Here is a 24,490-nt window from a genome sequence, read left to right on the forward strand (position 1 = left end):
TGGATGGAGGAGCCTGGTAGGCTGCAGTCCATGGGGTCGCTAAGAATCGGACACGACTGAGCGACTTCCCTTTCACTTTTCACTTTCATGCATTGGAGAAAGAAATGGCAACCCATTCCAGTGTTCTTGCCCGGAGAATCCCGGGGACGGGGGAGCCTGGTGGGCTTCCGTCTATGGGGTCGCACAGAGTCGGACACGACTGAAGCGATTTAGCAGCAGCAGCATCACTTTCTGAAGTGATTTGTTCCTTGCCTTCAATACATAGCAACCTAAGACTTAGAAGGGCAGAGACCTTGTCTACAATCTTTTTGATTGTTGTTTCCCAGTACCTATTACAGTACTGGGTAGCAAGTAAGAGTTCAATAATAAATATTTATTGAATGAAAAGAGACTGAGGTCTGAAAAATTTAGCTAATAAGATGCAAAAGAGGCGCAAAACCTGTAACATCTAATACAGCGCTGGCGCCCTCTGCCGGTTGGAGAGGAGAGTAGGTGCTTTAAGAACGATCGCCGAAGACCGCAGGGGGAGCTCAAGCACTTCCCGTCGAGGCGGAAGCTTTCGGACTACAGCTCCCAGCAGCCACTTCAAACTTCCCAGGGCCCCAGGGCTTGATGGGAACCCGTGACCTGTTACATTCCTACCCCTCCCCTCCCTTGGGTTGCGCGCGAAGTCTGATCAGGGATGCGGAGGTCCAATGGAAAGGTGGACCCAAATCCCGCGAGAACTGGTGGCACGTAGCTACCGACTAGGCTTAGGAACGCTGTTTATTCGCTGGGCCTTGTGCCCCCTCCAGGGAGGAGGAATACACTGGAGCATTTTTCCGGTTCTGCATCCCAATCCCTGCGAACTTTGAAGCGGTCTCGGCTGCTCCGCGGGCCCGGCCCCTGGTAGTCGACGGGAAGAGGGCTGCCTGGCCGCGGCTGATGTCTGCCGCGCTTCCTCTGCAGTATGAAGACGCCGGAGGCTCCACCAGTAGCTCCAGACTGCCTTCCTTCAGACCAGGCCCCAGCTCCAGCCCGTCTCTCTCATCAGGCTTCCCCGATGGATAAAAATACGGACCCTGAACTGATGCCGCCGCCACGCGATGGGGATGATCTGCCCCAGGTGTCCTCAGATCCCATGGCTGGCTTAGCTCTGTCCCAGGAGCTGGAGGAAGGGGTCCCAGCTTCACTCTCCACTCCCCTGGAAACAGGGTTTGGTCCTCCTAGTGAGTTGAGCAGTCGAGTCGAGGAGAAAGAACTTTCTGAAAATGTGAGCCTTCCTGCAGAAGAAACAAACAGGCCAGAGTTGGGGCCCGGAGAAGACGTGGAAGGTGTGTCTGAAGAACTCAGTCCAGAGGATGAGGGATACACGTAAGTGGTGCTAGCAGTTGGCTCAGGAGTCTGAGGAGATTGGGAGAGTGAGGTAATCTCATAGGCCAGTCCTCAGCCCCATTTCTCCAGGCTCATTTCCACTTCGCTTTGGCGACCCAGGTTTGTTGTCTACCCCCCATCTTCCTTACAGCATTTGGAACTACAACTTCTCCCAGGTACCTCGGTTTCTCAGTGGTTCTTGGTCAGAGTTCATCACCCAACCTGAAAACTTCTTGAAAGGCTGTAAGTGGTAAGTAAGGATTATAGGGCAGCGAGAAAACCACGCCCAGGGTTTCCACCTTAAAACAGCCCAGTTATCTGGGAGAAGGATCTACCATGGTGTGAGAAGGATCTTCAGTTGCGTTTAGGGTTGTGTGTCTTCTCTCCTCAAGGTCCTAGGGGTGTTTACCTATCCCAGAGGTCAGCTCAGCCCTAGCCCTGCACTTGGAAAATCTAGGTCTGTCCAGCTTTCTAACTCTTTCATCCTCCTAGGGCCCCTGATGGTTCCTGCATCTTGACCAATAGTGCTGATAATATTCTGCGGATTTATAACCTGCCCCCAGAGCTGTACAATGAAGGGGAGCAACTGGAATATGCAGAAATGGTAAGGGCAGGGGCTAAGAGTTAAGTGCCGCTTATCAGACATTGCACATTCAAGGCCTTCCTGTAGATGGAGAAAGAACAGTCCACATGTTTCCTGTTCTCAGGCAGGACACTTCTTCGCCATGAGTTTCCACAAGTAATATTTCTACCCTGAATTCTGAAGTCACTTAAAAAGATGTTTGTCCTTTAGTTAGGAATATGTGTTTCCTGTAAGAGTAGTGGCTTTCTCACTGTGGTTTTTAATTGACTTACAGAGATGTGTTGAATGACCACCAGTAGTCACTTACTGTGTTTGGTACTGGGGTAAAGTGATGAATGAGACAAAGAGCTGGTTTGCTTTTTTGTGTGGGAGACAGACAACAAATGTGTAAACCAATAAACAATGACGTTCTTTACAGATAATAATAAGTCTGTGAAGGAAATGAATAAATGCTATGAAGGAAATAAACAGAACAAAGAGAGACTAACTAGAGGATGCCGCTTTATTTCTACCTATTTGTATTTTTTAATAGTGTCATTTTATTTAGGACTTCCCTGGTGGCTCAGATGGTAAAGCATCTGCCTACAATGCGGGAGACCCAGGTTCGATCCATTTTATTTACCTATTTATTTATTTAAACTTTATTTATTTATTTGGCTGTGCCAGGTCTTAGTTGTGGCACGCAGGGTCTTTTAAATGTGGCGTGTTGGATTTAGTTTCCTGACCAGGGATTGAACCCAGGCCCCCTGCATTGGGAGCTCAGAGTTTTAGCCACTGGACCACTGGGGAAGTCCCGAGGATGCTGCTTTAGATTAAAAAAAAGGTCAGGGGAGGGGCTCTCTGAAGAAGGGGCATTTGAGCTGATATCTGAAGGATGACGAGATCAGTCATGTGAAGTTTTCCAAGAAAAGGCAAAAATGCTATTATACAAAGACCTAGAGCTGGGAAAGAGCCTTGTGTGTTCAAGCAACAGAAAGCAAGCCAGTACGCCTGGACCAAGGCCAGTGAGGGGGAAAGCGTGGTGAAGATGGCAAGGTGTCTGGCAGCCACATCTTGTGGGTAGGGCATTTGGAGTGTTTTGAGGAAGCCGTGGGAGAGATTAAAAGAGAGGAGTGAAATGATGGCTGAAATCTAGAGAATGGATTGTAAGTGGGCAAGAGTGGAAATTCATCTGGATGTGTATCCCACAGTCTAGGTAAAAAATGATGTTGGCTTGTGCTGGTGTGGTATCAGGAGAGATAGAGGTGGGTGGTTTTGAAGTATATTTCTTAGGACTTGGAAGTCAATTGGGTGGATAGGGATACAGTTTACTCAGAGGATATGAAGAACTGTTGAGACAGAGGTAAGGATTTTTAGATACTTTAAATGTGAAATGTAAATCTAAGGAGGGACTTGGAGAAGGGTGCTGGGGATATACGTTGAAAGTGGGAGAGCATGTCGATGGTATCTTGGAATTGAGGATGGAGAAGAAGGCTCAAGCAGATGGAGCGCTACGGCACATGGAGATGGGTACAGGAGAAGTTAGAAAAGTGGAGGCCAAAATCACGTCTAATGATTCTGATCATGTCTAGCCATGTTGAGAGTGAGGGCAGATTTAGAAAATGACCGTAGAAAACGTTAATGACTTTAAGAAAAGCACTTTCAGAGAAATGTTGGAGGCAGAAGCCGATCGTGGGGGGATGGAAGAGAAGATTCTTTGAAAGTGTTGCCCTGTGAAAGGGAGCTGAGAAATGGAATGGTGACCGGAGGGAATGTGGGGTTAAAGAAAGGTTAACAAGATGCTTCTGTGAGGTCAGGAATAGCCAGTAGAGAGGGAGGAATCACTACTGTAAGAGAGGGCTGTGTGTGACAGAGCCTGTGCGTGACTGGGAGAAGACAGGATCCAGAGCGCACTGAAGGACTAGACTTTGACAGGCGCAGCATCCTTGCTCACCGTGGGAAGAAGGGCAAAGGGTGTGTTCAGAGGCAGTTGTTTGGTCTTGGAAAGATTTGGGTGTCTCAGTCTCTTGGCTTCTCAGGGAAGCATAACGGGAGGCTATCAGCTGAAGGGAGGGGGCTGTGGGGAGACAGCAGAAGGTGTGAAATGATCATTCCCCGGGGAGTAGAAAATCAAAACCACCAAGGAATGCTTGGTGTAGAGTAGCATTGCTCTTTTCTTTTTTTTTTCCCCACTCAGTTGTGTCTACTCAGTCTTTGGGACCCCACAGACTATACAGTCCATGGAATTCTCCAGGCCAGAATACTGGAGTGGGTAGCCTTTCCCTTCTCCAGGGGATCTTCCGAACCCAGGGATCGAACCCAGGTCTCCCGCATTGCAGGCGGATATTTTACCAGCTGAGCCACAAGGGAAGCCCAGCACTATTCTTCTTTGCTCAGTCCCCGCTAGAAATTTGTTATCCTTCATTGAAAGTGAGACCAGTTAGCATGGTTGTGCATCTTTCCTCAGTAAGTTGACTATAGTTTCTCTGTTTGTAAAATAAGGATGGTAATAATAGCACCCACTTCATAGAGCTGTGGTGAGAAGTAAAAGACTTAGGGTAAAGTGCTTAAAATAGTGCCTGGCATGTAGTCGGTGTTCAGTACACACTAGTAGTCCTTGGTGTTAGTTAAGTGCAAGCATGGTCTAGGAGGAATAGGAGATCTGGCTGGGGTTTGCCAGGAGAGAAAGACCAGGGGTGTTTCGAGAGTGTCTGCCAGGGTACCCCTGTCATGGTTGACCAGCATGTAAGGTGGATAAGGAAAAGGGTTGTAAATGGGTTTCTGATGAAGCTGAACAGTTATTGTGGTAGAAATTCAGGGAGCCGAATGGGTTGGATGTTCTTTTTTTTTTTCCCCAACCCAGGCCCTCCCTTGGCAGTGAAAGCATGGAGTCCTAACTACTAGACTGGTGGGGTGTCCCTGGATGGGTTGGAGATGATGGCCAGAGATTGTGGTGATGAATCAGTTGTGGGTGTGGGCAGCTGGTCCAGAGTGGAAGTGGTGGCCGTGGGTGCTGAGGAAGTCAAGGAATGGCAGAGGCCAGGATGTTGGGCGTTTTTATTCATTCTTTCATTGACTGATTCATTCAACAAATATTCATTGAGCACAGTCTACATGCTATGCCTGTAGGTCAGTGGGAGTGCAGGTCTTGTGAAAGAAAGGTGCCCTGTTCCAGGGATGGTCCTGAACGCTTGCCTATCCTGCATCTCTGTGAGCTCGGAGACTGCAGACATGGGGGTTCTTTGTGCAAGCTGTAAGGCACACCTCGCCCTGGTTCCTGGAATAGAAACCAATGGTGTCCAGAAACCAGGACCAGATGGGCATGGTGCAGCCAGCCTGAAAGAGTTCAGGAGCAGGGATAGTTAGAGGAGGCTGGAAATGTGAGAGATCGAACATTTATTGCACACACTTGTTTTAGAGGAATGAAAATGGTACAAAGGGGGAAAAGTCATTGTTTTCTACCACTCTACAAAATTCAGCCCTTTATGTTTTTATTCTTTTTTTCTAGTTGTTATTGTTCAGTCGCTCAGTCAGTGTCCAACTCTTTGCACTCCCATGGACTGCAGCACGCCAGGCTTCCCTGTCCTTCACCATCTCCTGGAATTTGCTCAAACTCATGTCCATTGAGTTGGTGATGCCATCCAACCATCTCATCCTCTGTTGTCCCCTTTTCCTCCTGCCCTCAATCTTTCCCAGCACCAGAGTCTTTTCCAGTGAGTCAGCTCTTTGTATCAGGTAGCCACCATATTAAGAGCTTCAGCTTCAGCATCAGTCCTTCCAATAAATATTTAGGGTTGATTTCCCTTAGGATTGACTTGTTTGATCTCCTTACTGTTAAGGGACTGTTAAGAGTCTTCTTCAACACCACAGTTCAAAGGCCTTAGTTCTTTGGTGCTCAGCCTTTTTTATTGTCCAGCTTCTGCATACATAACTACTGGAAAAACCATAGCTTTGACTACACAAATCTTTGTAGGCAAAGTAATGTCTCTGGTTTTTAATACACTGTCTGGGTTTGTCTTTGGTTTTCTGTCATTGTCATTCTTCCTAAGCTCTGTCCAAATACTGAAGCTTTCTATGTGGTTGTAATACTATGGTAGATGGTTTTGTACACTATTACTTTTAACAGTCATATCATAAATGTTTTTTGTGGTGCTCCAGTCTTTGTGGTTATCATGCTTAATGGTTTGTGATATTGCATTGAATGCTTATGATAGTTTTCTTTTTTTTTAAAGGCTTAAAATGTATTTTAGTAAGTTCATGTTGTGTTATTTCATTTCTCAGAAAAACTTCAAAGGTATTAGGGGCAAATCAAACATGGTACACCAATACAATAGTACCAAAGACAAACCCAGACAGTGTATTAAAAACCAGAGACATTACTTTGCCTACAAAGATTTGTGTAGTCAAAGCTATGGTTTTTCCAGTAGTTATGTATGGATGCAGAAGCTGGACAATAAAAGTTCATGTTGTGTTATTTCATTTCTCAGAAAAACTTCAAAGGTATTAGGGGCAAATCAAACATGGTACACCAATAAAAAATGCACAGCATAACTACCTAAGATAGGCAAAGCTAAGAGCTACCATCTGACATTCAGCATACAGCAACCCTGTTCTCAAGACTGTACTAGGCCTATCAAGAAAAGCTGTGAATGGCAATATCACAGACACAAAAGGGCCATTTCTGTGTTGTCCTTACCCAAGAAAAAGATGGAGACAAGTTTAACACAAGATTTTTAAAAGATACACTAAATGAAAATCTCTAAAAGAAAATGTCTTCCTTGGGACATGAAAGGGTCATATATGGGACATAACAGAAGCGTATGTATGTTGTCTGTGACCTCTGTGGACATGTGCCTGAATTCCTACCTGGGAGTGATTGGAACAGTGGGGCCACGGTCACTGGGGGATGTTTGGTTTTTGTGGTATATGCGGCAGGATCTCTGGGGTGAGACAGTGTACTAAGTCGTGTCTGACTCTTGCAACCCCATGGACTGTAGCCTGCCAGGCTCCTCTGTCTATGGGATTCTCCAGGCAAGAATACTGGAGTGGGTTGCCATTTCCTTCTCCAATGATAGTTTTCTTAACTCTTCCTTTGTTTTGGACTTTTGGATTGTTTTCAGGATTTTTTATATCATGAATTATTTTTCAGTGAACATCTCCATGTGTTTTGATGGAGATTCTTCAGAGAAACAGAGAAGTTTTATAAGAAATACCCTAGGTCGGAGAGTATCAGTATATTTTTTATGTCTTGTAATACCAATAATCAATTTGTTTTCAAAAGCTTTTTATGCTGTTTATTCTTTTTATTATTATTACTGGTGTTGGCAATATGAGTATACCAGTTCTATCACAACCTCACTCATTAGCTATTTTCTTTTTTAAGTCTGTATTTAATTTGTGGCATTATTGTTTCTGTTTCATGTTTTGGTGTTTTGGCCTTGAGGCATGGTATTTTCGTTTTTAACGTCTGAAACTTTGGTATGGAAATGGATAACATTTATTTAGGTGGGGAAAGTGGGGGACGGTTTGGGGGTATTTTTGTGCATCTGTGTACTGCTTCTTCTCAACACAGTTTCCCAACTCCTCTCCTCCTTTTTCTACCTTTTCACAGAGCTTTCTGGAACTCCTATTTCTATGTCCCCGCCTCTTCCCTGAATACTCTGCCTACCCTGTGGCTCTTGCCTGAGGCCTTCCCTTTCCTGTACCTTCTCTAGGGGAGACTGTGCAACCTCTGTGTCCTACATATCTCAGGTTGGGGAGGGGGTGTCCTCATTCTCAAATGCTATATCTAGACAGTTGCTTTTCTGCTTTGTAAAAACTGTTCCTTTGTGGCTTAGGCTGTCTGATTCTCCCTAACTTGCTGAGTACCTTGGCACCTCAGCTCTCTTCTGCATGCCACATCTTTGTACCATCTTGGTGACCTTAGGTATCCAAACCAGAAACCAGGGTCTCATCCTTTAATCGCCCTCTCCTAACCCCCACATCCAATTAATTACCAAATCCCATCAAGTCCACCTGATCTTTCTAATTTATCCAGTTCACTCTGTTTTAATTCAAGGTGTTATTATTTTGGGCCTTATGTTATTGGGACAGTCTTCTGTTTCCATTTTCCCATTAAAACATTTGACTGCTGATTGTGCTGATTCCTCAGTAGGTGTTGGGGAAGCAGTGGTAAGTAAGACAGACATGATTCCTGCCTTTTGCAGAGTGGAGACACAGAAGGCATTTGGAACGTGGTTCAGGAGGAGGCTTCCCATGGGGAGAAGTATCTGAGAGACCCAAAGGATGGCTAGGATTTGACCAGGAAGACTTGTTGGGGGAAATGAGGGAAGGCTGTTCCAGACTTGGAGTCTAGTGTGTGTGAAAGCCTGCAGCCCAGGAATGCAGTGAGTTGGCATTTTCTCAGAGCTGGGAATCAGGATGGTGGGGTGTGGAGATGTTACAGGAAAGAAGGCAGGGGTGAGGGATGAGCCTGGAGAGGTGGGTGTGGGGTAGATACCTGGTAAGGGAAGTCTTCCTAGAAGATTGGGTTTTATACTGAGGGTTATGGAGAAGCATTGCAATGCTTTGAGCAGGAGAATGATGCGGTACATGAGTCCAGGGCCTCAGTGTGGCTGAAGAATGGAAAATTGAGTGGCAGGTTAGAGTATGGGGAGGAGGGAGGCCAGGGCATGTGTAGAAACGCTGGCAAGAAGGTAGTGGCTACACATGGAATCAGAGGTAAGGAGACATGTTCAAGTGAACCTAGGAGGTGGAGTTGGCAAGCTCTGGCCTTGGATTGGACCAGGAGAGGAAAGGGCGTGAAGAGAGTAGTAGTCAGGGTGCTCAGACTTCAGCCTTGAGAACCGGGTGCAGAGCCCAGGAGGAGCAGCAGATTCAGAGGCAGCCAGAGGCTGGGTCTTGTCCCGGCTGAACTGAGTTGAGGAGCCTGTGCGATGCCCTAATGGAACTTTCCTCCAGGCAGTCAGATGCAAGGGTTAAGAGTGGAGATGTGGACCTGCAGTCACAGCTGGGTGACATCACCCCAAGGGCCAGCAAGTAAGGGACAAAGGACTCATATCCTGCTGATGTGAAGATTTCCTTCAAGTCAGTAAGTCAAAGACAACAACCAAGGAGAAAACTGAGCAAAAACTATGAGAAGGTGCACTTAGAAGGAAAAGTGTCTTCATTGGTAATGAGAGATGCCAGTTTATATTGTAATGAAATACCATTTCACAGCCTTCAAATTGAGAAAAATATGGGAGTCTGGCAACAGCAAGAGGAGGCAGAGCAATGGGTGCTCCTACATGCCGCTGCGGGGAGAATAAATTGGGATGAGCACTTTTGGAAAAAAAAAGTGACACAATCTCGTAGAGTTGGCAGAGCACATACTGTGGAGCCCAGTGGTTTCCCTCGGTAGCAGAAACTGCAGAGAATCCCTCCCACATGTGTACCAGATTGTTAAAGTGCACTTGCCAGAAACTGGAAAAACATCAGTGACTGTCAATAGAGAACGATGCGTGAATGGAGTGCTGTGAAGCAGGGAAAATGCGTGAATTCAAGCTAAGTTTGTCACCATAAATCTCATAATCACGATGGGACGCATACAGCTTGGTACCATTCATATTAAGTTTAAAGGCAAGCAAGACCATGCTATATATTGTCTTTCCTCTATGAATATATTCCTAAAAAAATATACAAGAATGATAAATTCAGAATAGTGTTTCCCTCTGAAGGAGGATTTCACTGGGAAGAGGTTTTTAACTGTTTGGTAAAACATTTTGTTTCTTAAGCTGAGTGGAGGCCTCACAGGGTTTGGTTTGGCTTTGTTTTAATACTTCTTTGCTTGTTTGAACTGGTCGATAACTTTTGTAAAGGATCCAATGGCACCTGGTAGGTGGCTTGGTGGGTATTTGCATCATTGGCTGGTTCTTTGTCTCTGGGTTGGGGTGTTATTTGTTTCTCTCTCTAAGTGTTGACAAAGCAAAAGGATAAATCTGTATGGCATTTAGTGGCCCAAGTCTGATGTGAAAGTCTGAGCTAGCCTTGAATTGGAAGATCAAGATCTTGTTCTTGTATTTGCCTGATGTGCCTTCCCCTGCCTGGTTAAGTGCCCACAGAGCGTCTCCCGCTGCCATAAACCTGCTCCAGGTCCGAGTGGGCCTCCTTGTCCTACCAGTGACCCAGGCATCTCCGCATCTCTGTCTAGGCCCCTGTCCTTCGAATGGTGGAAGGCGACACCATCTATGACTACTGCTGGTATTCTCTGATGTCTTCAGCTCAGCCAGACACCTCCTAGTAAGTGATGTCTTTTGACTGCTTTCCCTCCCCACCCCCGTTTTAAGGGGACCCTCTGCTGAGAGACAGCCAGGGGCTGTGGGGGTCTCAGGAGGAGGGAAGCTTGCTTTGACCTTCAGATGTGAGCTGAGAGGGCCGGTCAGTTGGCTTCCTCCCCTTCCTTTGACAGCACCGGGGCCTCGGTGTCCATGTCTCTCTCAGCGTGGCCAGCAGCAGCCGGGAGAACCCAATTCACATCTGGGATGCCTTCACCGGAGAGCTCCGGGCTTCCTTTCGCTCCTACAATCACCTGGTAGGGACTCTCTGCCTAGCCCCAGGGCTTGCCCTGGCCTAGCTCTCCTTCCTGGAGAAGGAAGAGGCTGTGCGCCAGGCCTGTTTCCAGCCCTTCCCTTCCCCCAGGATGAGCTGACAGCAGCCCACTCGCTCTGCTTCTCCCCGGATGGCTCCCAGCTCTTCTGTGGCTTTAACCGGACTGTGCGTGTCTTCTCCACATCCCGGCCCGGCCGAGACTGCGAGGTCCGAACCACGTTTGGTAAGCAGTCTGCACCTCCAAGGGAGGAGAGAAAGGGGCCCAGCCAAGAGCAGAGGGGCCCTGTGGTCATGTGCGGAGGTAGGGGGTTGAGGGGTTGTTACCCTCACAGCCCTGGGAGGTTGTACCCAGTAGATAGAGGAGAAAGCAGACTCACGGAGGGGATAAAACTTTCCTAAGATCAAACTCTAGTCAAGAGTTGGTTCACTCCTGAGCCCCTCCCCTGTTGGTTCTTTACCTCTTGGTTCCCAGAGTCTTAGTTTTTCCAAGAAACTGGAGAAGCTGATTGCGTTTGCCTATAAGTCTCAGCTTTCTGACCCTTCCAAGGAAAAATTGAGGGGACTTCCCTGGCAGTCCAGGGGTTAAGACTGCACTTCCACTGCAGGGGGCACAGGTTTGATCCCAGTCAGGGAACTAAGATCCTGCATGTCTTGTGGTGCAGCCAAAGGAAAATACAAAAGCAGTAATTGAATGCTTATTAGGTATTGGGGTGGGGAAACAAATAAGATGGAATTTTTTTTAAAAAAGAAAAATTGAGATTTGAGAGGGAAGAAAGTGGGGCTTGCATCTTTCGGTCCTTTGAAGGGGATAGAAGGATTTAGGGAGCATCAGTTTTCATCCTGCTGAAAACAAATGGGGTGTAGGGGACACTGAGTCCAGCACCTGGGCTCTGGGACAGGAGACAGAGGTACACCTCTGATTAGCCTGGTTAATGTTGGGTACTCTTGCCCTCTCCCCCACGTTGTTCCTTCCCCTTCTAGCAAAAAGGCAGGGCCAGAGTGGCATCATTTCCTGCATAGCCTTCAGCCCAACCCAGCCCCTCTACGCCTGTGGCTCCTATGGCCGCTCCCTGGGCCTGTACACCTGGGAAGATGGCTCCCCTCTTGCCTTGCTGGGAGGGCACCAAGGGGGCATCACGCACCTCTGCTTTCACCCCGATGGCAATCGCTTCTTCTCTGGAGCCCGCAAGGTAGGGATCATATTCTGAGGTTCCAAAACAAGTGGGTAGAAGGCAGGAGTGGGGATGTAGTCTGCTGTGTTGGGAGATGGGCATGGGGGAAAAAAGTCAACCCAGCTAAAGGAGTGCTTATAACCCTGGAGGGAAGCAGACGTGTCTTGGAGGCAGGGGAGTGGAGGGTGGATTCTAGGCTCCTGTTTTTTGTTCACAGGATGCTGAGCTTCTGTGCTGGGATCTTCGGCAGCTTGGGCACCCACTGTGGTCCCTGAGCCGCGAGGTGACCACCAATCAGCGTATCTACTTTGATCTGGACCCGTGAGTGACTGGCACTCCTCTCTGCTGGGGCCTTGATGCCCCTGGGATGCCAGAGCCCAACTGCGGGATCCCAGCCCTTGACGGTGAAGGGTTCCTGCCCTGGGTGATGACTCCATGTCGGCAGGCCTCTCCTCTCTCCTCCAGGACCGGGCAGTTCCTCGTCAGCGGCAACACTAACGGGGCTGTCTCTGTGTGGGACACCGGCGGGGTGGGGCTTGAGAGCAAGCTGGAGCCAGTGCTGAGTTTCCAGCCCCAGAAGGACTGCACCAATGGCGTGAGGTCACGAGTCAATTTTGCACATTTGGGGGCTCGGTTTGGGAGGGAGGTAAACCTGAGCGAGTGGGCATCCTGGCTCAGGGAACTGACCAGCGCCACCCATCTCTCCCTATAGTCTGCACCCTAGCCTGCCTCTGCTGGCAACCGCCTCCGGGCAGCGTGTGTTTCCGGAGCCCACGGAGAGTGAGGATGAGGGGGAGGAGGAAGTGGACCTTCCTCTCCTCTCGATGCGCCACGTGCACCTGGAATGTCAGCTTCAGCTCTGGTGGTGTGGGGGAGGCCCAGACACCAGCATCTCAGATGCCCACCAGGAGGAGATGGGACAGGGAGGGACAGAGGGGGGTGGGGGTGAGTTTACATAAAAAGATTTTATATGATACTAGAGTCTTTGTGTCTCTTTGGGGAGGCAGATGATGGAGATGAGGCTGGGAGGGGTACCAGTGGGCTCCGGAGTACAGCAGTGGGGACTGGCATAATATTCCTGAAACCAGGGTTGAGAGGTGGGACTAGGCGGGAACCAATGGGGCTGCGAAGCTTGGTGTGAAGTCAAGCCAGTGGGGGGTGGGGCCTCATGCCATTGACTGGCGGGTTGCTAGGCAACTTGGTAAACTGAAGAGGGGAAACCTGTTTGAAATCTCACTCCCAAGGTGGGGGCGGCAGGGGTCAGGGTGAATGTGGCTGAGCAGGAGTGGCAGGAGCTGTGTGTCAGACTGTTGGGTGTGACTGTGTTAGACTGCAGACGGTGACAGACGAGTCACCCGCTCTCTCCCGCTCGACACTATTTACCATCATTCGGCAGCAGAGGGACCGTTAGTCAGCTCTGGGGGAAGGAGAGCCAGAGGACCGCCTCCCCTTCCCTGGACTCCCCGAGAGGCAGGTGACTGAGTAGCCGGAGTCAAGGGCACACATGAAGGAGTAAAGGTGCCGAAAACCACAGACGTCACATTCTGTATTCCCGTTTGACGCAGGGCAAGGGCGAGTCTTTCAGCAGCTGTCACTCGTCTGGTTTCTCCATTTATCTGCTCTGTCTTTGGTTGGGGTGGTGGTTGTTATTTCAAGCAGTGGCTCTCCGCTTCCCCTCCACACACACCTTACCAGACACCGAGAAGGGGTCTCTGAAGAGAGACTGTCAGCAGAGGGTTTGATTGTGGACTCCCAGTCTGAGGGGAGAACGGGACGCCTGTGACGACTGGAGAGGAGTGAGGAATGTCACCTCTGCCCAGAGGTGCTGAAAGCCGGGGCTCTTACACCCAAAAAGGCAAAGCCTCCTCCCTTCCCCCAGGATAATTGGAAACAGCCCTTCCGGCTGAAGGCGGGTTTGGGGTTGCAGGTTTTGCCTTTCCTCTCCAGACCCGTTTCTCCCCACAACCATCTAAGAAGGGCCCGCGTTTCCCCCCTAATCTCTTGCCTTTCATCAACGCCCAGGTAGCAGTGAAGGGTCGGGGAGGCTGTGACAAGGGACCCCGGGACTGGGAGTTCGGCAGCCTGGGTTTGGTTTCAGCTTCATCCCAGATTCTCGGTGTGACCTTGGGCAAGTCACAGGGCCTCCCCGAGCCTCAGTTTCTTCATCACTGCAATGGGGATCCTTCAGCTCTGCCCCTCCCACCTCACACAGGTAGTCTAGACGAGCCACTCTGCTCGCTCCCGTAAAGTGCGGAGCCTTCAAGGTTATTATTATGCTCTCCAGACCTCCCAAGAGCAGCGGCGACGTTTTGGGATGGGGGAGGAGGAGGCTGCGGGAGGGAAAGGGGCTGGGTTCCTCGGGATGTAGAGGGCGAGAGAGCCTTTCTGGATTTGAGAGAGCGGAAGATTCCAGCCGTCCTGGCGATCCCAGGGCAGGAGGGGAGGTGGGCAGAAACTAAGCCAGAGGCCGAGAGTAGCAGAGACAAAGGGGGCGTGAGAGACCGCGCAGGGGAGCAAGGCGGGGCGCGGGGTGAGACAGCTGGGCGGGCGGGAGGTGCGCGAGGTGAGGGGGGTGGGGGACGTGGGCTGCGATCCTGCCGCCCGCTCCGACTCGGGCTCCAGCTCCGGTTTTTCCCTCCGCCATCCTTTCCCCCTCCCCGCCTCTCCTTTAACTCCCCCCTCCTGGGCTCGGGACTGGTTTCCTCCCTTAGCCCGCTGCCCTCAATCCCAGCGAGGCTGGGGCTCCGGCTCGGCGCCCCATTCCCCGCTCCCTCCCCTGGCGCCCCATGCCGCCCCCGCCCGGCCCCCGGCTCCCCCAGTCCCCTACTTAGGCCCGCTCGCCGATCCCGGGGTGCCGGCGCGTGGGCCGGGGGCATAGGGCGCCTGCAGACCGCCCCTGGAAGGGCTCCTGTGGGCTGAGCGCTCCGGAGCGGGGTCACAGGCGGAGCAGGAAGCGGGTCCGCGTGGGAGCTGGGGGCATCGGCCACCCGGGCGGCCGGGGCAGAATAGCCCGGGCGGCCAAGGCAGTCACCCCCCGGGGGTGAGCGACTTTGGGGGAGTTGGTGCCCCGCCCCCCGGGCCTTGGCGGGGTCATGGGGGCCCCCCATTCTGGGCCGGGGGGCGTGCGAGTCGGGGCTCTGCTGCTGCTCGGGGTTTTGGGGCTGGTGTCTGGGCTCAGCCTGGAGCCTGTCTACTGGAATTCGGCAAACAAGAGGTGAGCGGCGCCGGGCTGGGGAGACCCCACACCTCCTGGGCAGGAAGCTTGGAAGCTTTGGGGACTTTGAGGGGCTGGGTTCTCTGAGCTGGGAGGAGGCTGGAGGGAGGGTGCTGGTGTGTGGATGTGAGCTGATGGGTAACCAGACAGAGGTGATCTTGGGAGCCAGATTCGCGAGTGGCACACAGAGCTGGATGTGGGTGGTGATAGCCATGTGTCAAGAGTTTGAGAGACCCCCAAGGGGCAAGGATTTGGGAGTTCCTGGGTAACCCGGGGGGCCGGGGAGCGGTTATTTGGGTTTGTGGGAGACTTGAGTGGTGTCAGGGGCTGGGCTTAGACGGAGCCTGTTTAATGTCAGCTCTCAGGAGAGCAGCTGAGTAGGTGCTGCTGAGGCGCTGAGAGGAAAGGGGGGTGCCTCCTTCCCCAGAAGGGACTCAGTGGTGGAGATGCGAGGGGAGGGGCTCAGGTTGGGGTTTCAGGGACAACTCGCCCATGCCTGTTTGACTCTTCTTCACTCATCCGTCTCCCCACTCGTGCCCACAGAGGGTCAGTGAGCCCCTGGTGGAACAATCTCCCAAGCAGATTTTACTCCCTTCCTGGCCTGGGGATTTCTCACTGGAAGAAGTCTGGAGCCCCTTAAAGCCCCCATGTTCTCTCTTACATCTGGAGTCTTAAGGACTTGGTTGCCCCTTCCCCCATCTCTGCTGCAACCTCTTCCATCAGACCTCTGTCCCGTGGCATACTTCCTTTGCTCTGAAGAAAGGCCAGGGGTCAGATGAAACTTCAAGCCACACAGAGTAGGGCAGAACCCTTGGGAGGTCCTCCGGATCCCTTGACTCCATGCAGATCCCATTCCCCATGAGCAAAAGAATTCTTGGTCTTGAAAACTTCCTAGTTACCTGGGGAGGCTGTATGAGGCCATGGGAAGAGGTCATGCTTTGGAGCTCAAAACCTTCTAAGTCTTAATCCTAGCACTGTGGCTTTGGCCGTGTGGCCTTGGGCAAGTCACTTAACCTTTCCAAGTTTGTATCCTCAGTCCTTACAGCCTTTATGAAGATTAGAGGTAAGGTATTTGAACACATTATAAGCTCATTGAAGAAGAACAAGGGTCATTGTTCTTTGGCCTCTGTCACATTTCCCTGGCCTGGCCACCTCCCTCCCCTTTCTCTTGGGGTCTAATCTCAAATATCTTTTCCTCTCTCAGTCTCCTACCCATCAGCTCCCACATGCAGCTGAAATATCAACTGCAGTGTGAGGATATGTTAGGCTTATTCTGATAGAGTTGAGAAAAGGGAGTTAGAGTGTTCTGGGGGCTCTTTGGGATGTTGGATGGGAGGGAGACTGGGAAGATACCAGCAGCAGTCCCCTGTGACCAAGTTCGGAGACCCTCTCTGCCGTTCATGCACAGGGAGGGGCCGCAGTTGTTGGCAGGTTAGGCTAGTGGCCACTGGGGCCAAGGGAGACATGGGCTTGTGTCAGCTGTGGGTAGAATAGTCAGCTCTTTCCATTCCGAAGCAATAGGTCACTTTCCCTAGGAAGTGCGGGATCTGGGGGAAGATGGGTGCTGAGCAGGGTAAAGTCTGGGGCAGCTGGCCCACAGACCCTGGTTCCCGTTAGCCCCATTTAGGGCCATTGCCAGGTTTGCCTCCTGTCACATTGCCTGGCAAACTTGGGTCACTGGATCACCCTCCACACTCTTCTCCCATCCTGCCCCCTCTGCCCTGAAATCCCTGAAATTCAGTGGTGGCCTGGGGGAGGGGAGGCTCTGCCCCCATCGTTGACTGCCATGGAATAGTGAAATCACCTGGGAGGGTGGGCTGTGTGGTTCCAGAGAGGCCAGCTCCTTGGTAACTGGCATCCTGTTGCCATGGCAACAGGGCTGGTGATGGAGCGAGAGATGGCAGTGTGCATGTGGTGAGGGCGGGCTGAAGAGTGCATTTGGGCACACCAAGGGGCAGGAGACCTCTGAGCCGGGCCTCCTGCTGCTTCCCCATGTGAGCTTCCAGAGCCCTTAGTGCCCGCGCTGTCAGAACAGACTCCCCACTCAGACAAAGGCTGTCCTGCAGGGGTGAGGGGTGAGGAAGGCAAAGCTTGGGGACCAGACCTCTGACACCTCTCATCCTTGTCCACCTCACCCTCCTCCCCACAGGTTCCAGGCAGAGGGTGGTTACGTTCTCTACCCTCAGATCGGGGACCGGCTAGATCTGCTCTGCCCCCGGGCCCGCCCTCCGGGTCCCCACTCCTCTCCTAATTACGAGTTCTACAAGCTGTATCTGGTAGGGGGTGCCCAGGGCCGGCGCTGCGAGGCACCCCCTGCCCCAAACCTCCTCCTCACTTGTGACCGGCCAGATCTGGATCTCCGCTTCACCATCAAGTTCCAGGAGTATAGCCCTAACCTCTGGGGCCACGAGTTCCGCTCACACCACGATTACTACATAATTGGTACTGCTGGGCAGAGGGCAGGGTCTAGTGGGAAGGTACCCCTGGGATTGAGGGCAGATAAGGGAAGGGACCCTTGGAGCCACCTCGGATGGTGTTGGGGCCAGGAGTGGAGATGGAATAGGGGTAGCTCTGAGTGCCAACTTCTCCCTCTGGTTCTCTTCCAGCCACGTCGGATGGAACCCGGGAAGGCCTGGAGAGCTTGCAGGGAGGTGTGTGCCTCACCAGAGGCATGAAGGTGCTTCTCCGAGTGGGACAAAGTAAGCGGGGCTGGGGCACACCTGCTAAGGGCTGGAGGAGGCTGGGGCAGTATCTTCATGGTCAGGGGGCTGTTGTCTCAGCCCCTCTCTCAGGTCTTCCCTATCTCCAGGTCCCCGAGGAGGGGCTGCCCCCCGAAAACCTGTGTCTGAAATGCCCATGGAAAGAGACCGAGGGGCAGCCCACAGCCTGGAGCCTGGGAAAGAGAGCACTGCAGGTAGGAACCACGGGTCCAGGCTCCTGCCTTCCCTCATCCTCTGCTCTCGGACCCTAGCTGCCCTGCCGCCACCTTCTCCCTCTGCAGTTTTGGGGGCAATGATACAGGAAAGAGGAGAAGAGAGGATGGGAGGGTGGGACGGGAATGGAAGCCAAATGAGGAAAAGACTCAATTAGAACTAATTAGCCAAGTCAGTGCTTCAATCAGCGCTGTCAGAGAAGGGGGGAGGACTGCCTGGCACGGGTTGAAGGGCTGGACACACCTGGATTCGGAATGGGGCTTGGTGGGGAGGGGAAGGGCTTGGGGTCCCCAAAGGGCCTGAGCACTACTGGGGAAGCCCATGGGAACCCCCAAGGCTAGGTGTCCAGATGCCCAGGTGGCTCCTTCAGCCCCTCCCCCTCTTTCCTCCTTCACCCCTTCCCTGCCAGGTGACCCCACCAGCAATGCAACCTCCCGGGGTGCTGAAGGCCCCCTGCCCCCTCCCAGCATGCCCGCAGTGGCCGGGGCAGCAGGGGGGCTGGCGCTGCTCTTGCTGGGCGTGGCAGGGGCTGGGGGTGCCATGTGTTGGCGGAGACGGCGGGCCAAGCCTTCGGAGAGTCGCCACCCTGGTCCTGGCTCCTTCGGGAGGGGAGGGTCCCTGGGCCTGGGGGGTGGAGGCGGGATGGGACCTAGAGAGACTGAGCCTGGGGAGCTAGGCATAGCTCTGCGGGGTGGTGGGGCTGCAGACCCCCCCTTCTGTCCCCACTATGAGAAGGTGAGTGGTGACTATGGGCATCCTGTGTACATCGTGCAGGATGGGCCCCCCCAGAGTCCCCCAAACATCTACTACAAGGTATGAGGGCTCCTCCGACCTGGCTCTCCTGGATCCAGCCCTTTGTGGGGTGCTCCTCCAATTTAATTCATGGTTTGAGGGACACCTCTAGCATCTCCTTGGCCCCCTTTACCCCATCAGCTCCTCTGCTCCTCCTGGCTCTTGCCTCTCCTCCACTTTTAGGATTCCCTGAGACATCCACCCAACTATCGCCTGCCCTCTGGTTGGCTGTGTGTGCCCTTCTGTCTCTGTGTTTCTGGGTCCTATTCCCCTGAGGAGGGGCCAGAGATTCAGCCTCCTCCTCTAATCATGACCCAGAGATCCTTGTTCCCCTCACCCACTGAGAGCTTGGGGTGGGAACAGTCTGTCTTTTGGTTGGTACTTCTCCTCTTTCTGCCTCTCACTGTTTTTCTCTTCTCCCTCTCTTTTATTTTCTTTCTCTCTCCTCTGTCTCTAGGTCTGTTCCTCTTCCCTAGCATCCTCCTCCCTGTATCTCCTTTTACTTACCCTCTTGGCTTCTTATCCTGTGCCCCTCCCATCTCCAGGGTTGGGGCATCAAGGCATTTCTCCTCTCAGCTCCCTCTTCTGACTTCTCTTACCAACCGCTCCCCTTAGTCTGCCAAAAATGGGGGCCTTATGGGGAAGGCTCTGGCATTCCACCCCAGCTCAGGGCATGGGCAGCAGGACTCCTCCTCTGCCCTGCCCCAGGCCTCTACATACGTACTCCAGCCATTTGGGGTGGTTGGGTCAAGACAGCTACCATGAGAAGAAATATGCTGTTTTGTCCAGTGGCCAATAGCAAGCTATGAACCAGTCGGGACACTTATGGACTTGGTCTGATGCTGAATGGGCCACTTGGGACAGGAAGTGACTTGCTCCAGACAAGAAGTGACCAGGCCTGGACAGAAGTGGCCTGGGAAGTGGCAGAAGCAGTGCAGCAGGAACTGGAAGTGCCTTCATCCAGGACAGGAAGTAGCACTTCTGAAATAGGAAGTGATCTGGCTGGAACCGGAAGTGGCTTAGTCTGGGGGGTGGGGGGATGTGGATGGTTCATACTCTGTGGAGAAGGGAGGGGGGGCAGGAAGAACTTTCCATTTCAGGAGGAAGCTGGAACTTAACTCTAAAGGTCAAGTGGACTGAGGAGGGTCTTCCTAGTATTCAGTGGCTCGTGCCAGGATCCCTCTTCCCCTGTTCTCTGTGCTGCTTTTAGGACAGCTAAGGTGACTGCCATCTGCTGTGGCAGGCTCAATTTGTCTTGTTTTTCCCTTTCCATATCCCAGTATAGTCCCTGTTACCCAACAGGGTGACCCCAAGAACCCATGTGTTGTCCCCAGTAACCGAGATGGCTGTCTTGTTTATCATATCCTCCGTATCCTACTGCCTTCAAACTCAACACAGCTCCCTTCTTAGTGACCAAAATGGTGGCCTACTGACTGGTTTAGCTGATGGTGGTCCTTAGCAACAGCCACTCTATTCATAGTGACCAGCTGATACCTCTTCCAGCCCTCTAGTGCACAATTAATTGGATGTTGCCTCAGTTTCCTCCCAGCTCATTTCCATTAGATCAGAGCTGCCCTTGGGCACCACATCAGCCACCTCACTCACCAGCCAAATGGTTGCTTTGTCCACCAGAAGTCATCTCTCTGGTGCTGTAGTTCTCAGCTCCTTCCTGATTTTTCTAATCACTCCTTCCAGAGAACAGGAAGTTGATATTGCCATGGGGGAGGTGGCGGTATATGGCCATCACCTCAATAGTTTTACTGTAAAAGGGAAATTTGAACAACAAAAACCAAAAAAAAAAAAAAAAAAAGAATAAAAAACTTGAAAAGTTGACAAGAAGGCTGGAAAATGTTTGGACATGAATTGGGATGGGGAACTGGTGGTTAGAATGACTTTCCAGCTGAGGGTTGGATTGCATGAAACCAAGGAGTAGGGAGAGGGTTTGGTGGGATCATTGAGGTGGATAATGCATGATATGCTGGGGGAAGGGGATGGGATGGGTTAAGGAGGTGGGTGAGATGGCTGAGGAAGGCAGCCACTTCCAATGGAGGGAAAGAAAAACCCAGGTGGGAGTGGGAGTTGCCAATATATCCTATTGGGGATGTCTGAATATACATTCACACATGGGGGAAAGCCTAAGTTTCTGTTGTTAAACCAAAGTACCAGACTCAAAGCAAGTCTCAGAAACAAAGTGGAAAAAACATGTTCACGTGTTCAATTTATACTCTCCTACCCTGACCCAAGGCACTTGTATGTCCAGAAGACTCAGGGACCCAGGCATCAAGCTGCCTATCCCCTGGCTCCCTGTGTACCCATAACCCAGGCTCTTCTCCCCATAAAACTTGGGTGCCCAGCCCCCTAGACTCAGCCCCATTCTCCAGTCACAAAAGCAGCCGTCAGGAGCATCGCTGGAGCCAGTCGGCGGGGGTCACAACCTCTGCCCTGCCCGCCCCTCCCTGACTTTAGGTCCCCTCCCACTGTCTCCCATCTGCCTGGAGGTCAAGGGGTCCTCCTAGCCCACCTCTATCCGGTGAGACCCCTGCCCCTCCCCCTGTCTGAGCAAGATGCCTGGGTCCCAAGAGGTGCAGGTGCTATAGGAGGGGAGTTGAAAACTGGAAGGCCAGGTGCTGGGCTGTCTGGAATCTACTCCTGCCTTCTAAGCCTGCACTGGAGCTTGCCTGAGGTGGGGAGGCTGGAGGTGGGTGTGGAAGGGCTGGTCCCTGCCCCTTAGTGGGGGTTGGTTGTCATGGCAACATCCCCTTCTCCACACAATGGGAAGCCCCCCTCAGCCTCCCGCGTGGATGGAGCCGACAGCCCCATCGCTGGCTATCAGCCTCAGGGACTTGGCAACTGTCACTATGGCAACCCAGAGCCCAGCAACAGGGCCCGGTGAAGGAGGGAGGGGTCCATGACTGGGGCAGGGCTTGTGTGTGAGAGGGGGCAAGAGAGCCAAGGAAGACTCCCCCTACACATATATCCAGAGGAACAGGTGAAGAGAAGAGAGGAAAAGCAGTGGAGATAAACAGTCTCCGTGACAGACAAACATCTCACCAAAGCAGCCGAGACATCACAACATGCTGAGAGACAGGAAGACACCTGGGGACAGATGCACAGCTGGGGAGAGGAACAGCGCATTCTGCAGTCCCTGCAATACCCTGGGATACACCCCCTCAGAGCACTGGCATCTATGGACTCTCCCTCCTGCAACACTGACAACACAAGACCTACAGCCTTCCACATGTGTGGTGACTTGTGTATGTTTTGAGCTATGACATTTGAAAGCTCAGGTGACTTCATACAGAACAACACATGCCATCCTATTTGCTTTCTAAGTACAAATACACAAACACACTCCCAGGATAACAGCCATAACAGAAAGAAGAGGGGCAGGAAAACATTCATTTATTCATTCATTCGCTCAGCATCATATTAAATGTCTACTTGGTTCCAGGTACTATATCAGGCACTAATAGTATGAGGTGAATAAGGCAGTCTCTGCTTTCATGAAGTTCACATTTTGGCGGGACAACATAATAAAATTTCTGGTAGTGATAAGTGATATAAACAAAACAGCAAGGGGATGCAGAGGGTGGAGGGTATCAGGGAGATGCTTCAGGTTAGAAAGGTCTCTCTGAAGAGGGACATTTGCTCAAGACCTTGAATAATGAGGAGTAAGGAAGGCAGGCAAGGAAGGCAGGCAGGCTTCCCAAGTAGCGCTACTGGCAAAGAACCCGCCTGCCAATGCAGGAGATATGGGTTTGATCCCTGGTTCAGGAAGATCCCCTGGAAGAGGGCATGGCAACCGAGTCCAGTATTCATGCCTGGAGAATCCCATGGACAGAGGAGACTGGTGGGCTACAGTCCATAGTGTCGCAAAGAGTCTGACACAACTGAAGCAACTTAGCATGCACATAAGGAAGGCAGACACTATGGGAAGGGCAGAGCAGAAAGAGGGAACAGAAAGTGCAAAGCACAGAGGGGAAATCTAGGCGGGCTTGGAAATAGCAAGGAATACATCACAGCCACACACATGTTCTAGATGTGTCCTGTCCTTCCCCAGCCTCAGCCTGCAGGGCAGCAAATGACTAAGGAAGAATCCACACTTAGGAAGCTGAGCTAACCTGGTCTTCTATGTTGTCCCCTTTGTTTCTTGTGCAGATGTGAGTTGTGTTTTCCTCAACTAGATTTTATACTCTGGGAGGGCAGGGATGATGTCCTGAGATTTTGGGCTGCTGGGACAGAGTTCAAAGCAGGCAGGCAGAGTGGAAGTAAAGGATCTGAGAGAGCTGGGGACCACAGAAGGTAAAGCCCTCACCCAGCATAGGATGGAGGCTGCCCTGGGGGCTCTGCTGCAGATGGAAGCTCAGATTTTTCTATCCTTCCAAACAGAAGCAGGATATAAATTAAGTTGAGGTGTTTATGTTTGTGTATGTGGTCAGTGTTGAGGGTTTTAAGAAAAGGAGAATAGAGCAAAGGGTTGCAGTGGGAATTTCTGATGGAGGATGATTGACACCACAACTGGAAATTTAGTTAGAATGAAAAACGGAGCTTTCTAAAGGGAATCATGAACATGGGGCATTCCCTTCCCTAGAGAGTCCTTTCAGGATCTGTAGGCAGGCTGGGAGAAATGTGGCAGGCTGGTTTGGAGGCAGGGGGTTGGCTGAGATGGGTTGAAGAAGCTGGGTGAGGGTAGAGAGAAGGATGCAGACTAAATGGGGGGGAAAATTTAGCACTGGAGAGATGTCTAAAAGGTAGCAGGGAAGGTGGAATACTGAAGGGAGTTTTGAGGGGACCAGGTCCCTGGGTCCCAGAAGGATCAAAGCCCTTTCTGGCCTGGCTCTCCCACTTCCTTCCATCAAAAACTCAGGCATGGGTTCCCTCCAATCCCAGTGGCTGGTGGTGATGGTGGTGGTGGGTGGGGGGGGGGGGTGGGTAGATTGAGCAGCCTTGGGGGGGTGGGGAGCGGCAGCTGGTGAGTGGGGAGGAAGCTGTGTGCTCAGCAAACAGCAGCCTCAGTGCCCAGTGGCTGCCTCCGCCCTCATCAATCAGCTCAGCCAAATGTCCTTGCATTCCCACCACCCCAAGGGGACTGGGGCTGGGCCAGGGTCCCCAGGGGAGTGAGATGGGATGGGTGGGGGGAGATGGGGGTGGTGCTTGGCTCCCCATCTCTTGGCCTCTGTTCTCTCTTCTCCTGGAAACTCTCAGCTCCCTCTGTCATGGAACAGACTCCCTCCTGGCTGCGACCACCTACCGCCGCTGTGAGGGCATCAGCTACAAATCACCTGTGGGGGTCTGTTGAGGGGCGGGATGGGGGAGGGGAGGAGGGATGAGCCAGGGCTGAAGAGGAATCTTGTTCTGGTTCTCACGGGACCGGCCCAGGGTAGTCAGCAGGGAGGCTGCTGGCACAGAGGCTTTGTGCTCCCAGCTGGCCTCTCCATCCCTGATGATGCCCTGGACAGCAGGCTGAGACGTGGACCCCAGAAATGTCCTCCCACTACCCACCTTGTCCTAGCCCCCAGCACTTATCCTCTGCTTCCTACCGTCATCCAGAGGGCCAGCCCCCAGCTTACCCTAAATCTGCTGCTCCCCTTTGGGGACTGGGGCCTCCAGACCTTAGCTTCTGGCTCCCTCTCCCTCCTCCTCAGCCCTTGCTCCCCTCAGGGACCCAGGCGTCCTGCCCACTCCGTTCACCATAACAACCATTCTTTTGGAGTTGCTTAAGACTTTAATATCATTTCATTAAATCAGCTAGTTCAGAGAAGGTTGGGGGCACAAAGAGCCTGGGGTGGGCAAAAAAGGGCCAACGTAGGGGGGCTGCAGGGGAAGAGCCCCCTCTCTCCGTGGAGATGGCTCTGAGAAATCAAATATTGACAGTGAG

The 24,490-nt window shown here is 52.1% G+C and overlaps 2 protein-coding genes across 3 annotated transcripts; both read left to right on the forward strand.

Annotated features, from left to right (window-relative positions):
- The first annotated feature begins 766 nt into the window (after positions 1-766).
- On the forward strand, positions 767-12,632 carry WRAP53 (WD repeat containing antisense to TP53). 2 transcript variants are annotated; one of them, XM_052658230.1, is made up of 10 exons: positions 767-1,353; positions 1,505-1,603; positions 1,846-1,957; positions 10,104-10,192; positions 10,394-10,484; positions 10,592-10,724; positions 11,483-11,691; positions 11,891-11,994; positions 12,139-12,273; positions 12,386-12,632. In XM_052658230.1, the coding sequence occupies exons 1-10, from the start codon at positions 950-952 to the stop codon at positions 12,630-12,632; spliced, it is 1,623 nt and encodes a 540-aa protein (XP_052514190.1). In that variant the 5' UTR covers positions 767-949. The 2 variants fall into 2 exon arrangements, with proteins under 2 accessions (XP_052514190.1, XP_052514191.1); XM_052658231.1 differs by having other exon boundaries at positions 12,119-12,273; positions 12,386-12,516.
- Positions 12,633-14,765: 2,133 nt separating this feature from the next.
- Positions 14,766-18,639, forward strand: EFNB3 (ephrin B3). The gene is made up of 5 exons (XM_052658502.1): positions 14,766-14,887; positions 17,037-17,329; positions 17,494-17,586; positions 17,697-17,801; positions 18,230-18,639. Exons 1-5 carry the CDS (start codon positions 14,766-14,768, stop codon positions 18,637-18,639), a joined length of 1,023 nt encoding a protein of 340 aa, XP_052514462.1.
- The last annotated feature ends 5,851 nt before the right edge of the window (positions 18,640-24,490 follow it).

Source organism: Budorcas taxicolor, chromosome 19 (genome assembly GCF_023091745.1).
Source record: "Budorcas taxicolor isolate Tak-1 chromosome 19, Takin1.1, whole genome shotgun sequence".
Taxonomy (NCBI): Eukaryota; Metazoa; Chordata; class Mammalia; order Artiodactyla; family Bovidae; genus Budorcas; species Budorcas taxicolor.

Bases quoted from the DNA above. Each gene is read 5' to 3' on its own strand.
- WRAP53 (XM_052658230.1), top strand. From the start codon at position 950: ATGAAGACGCCGGAGGCTCCACCAGTAGCTCCAGACTGCCTTCCTTCA. The intron at 11,995-12,138 runs GTGAGTGACTGG...TCTCTCCTCCAG, and splicing joins ATCTACTTTGATCTGGACCC to GACCGGGCAGTTCCTCGTCA. The intron at 12,274-12,385 runs GTCACGAGTCAA...CTCTCCCTATAG, and splicing joins GACTGCACCAATGGCGTGAG to TCTGCACCCTAGCCTGCCTC.
- EFNB3 (XM_052658502.1), top strand. From the start codon at position 14,766: ATGGGGGCCCCCCATTCTGGGCCGGGGGGCGTGCGAGTCGGGGCTCTG. The intron at 14,888-17,036 runs GTGAGCGGCGCC...TCCTCCCCACAG, and splicing joins TGGAATTCGGCAAACAAGAG to GTTCCAGGCAGAGGGTGGTT. The intron at 17,330-17,493 runs GTACTGCTGGGC...GTTCTCTTCCAG, and splicing joins CCACGATTACTACATAATTG to CCACGTCGGATGGAACCCGG.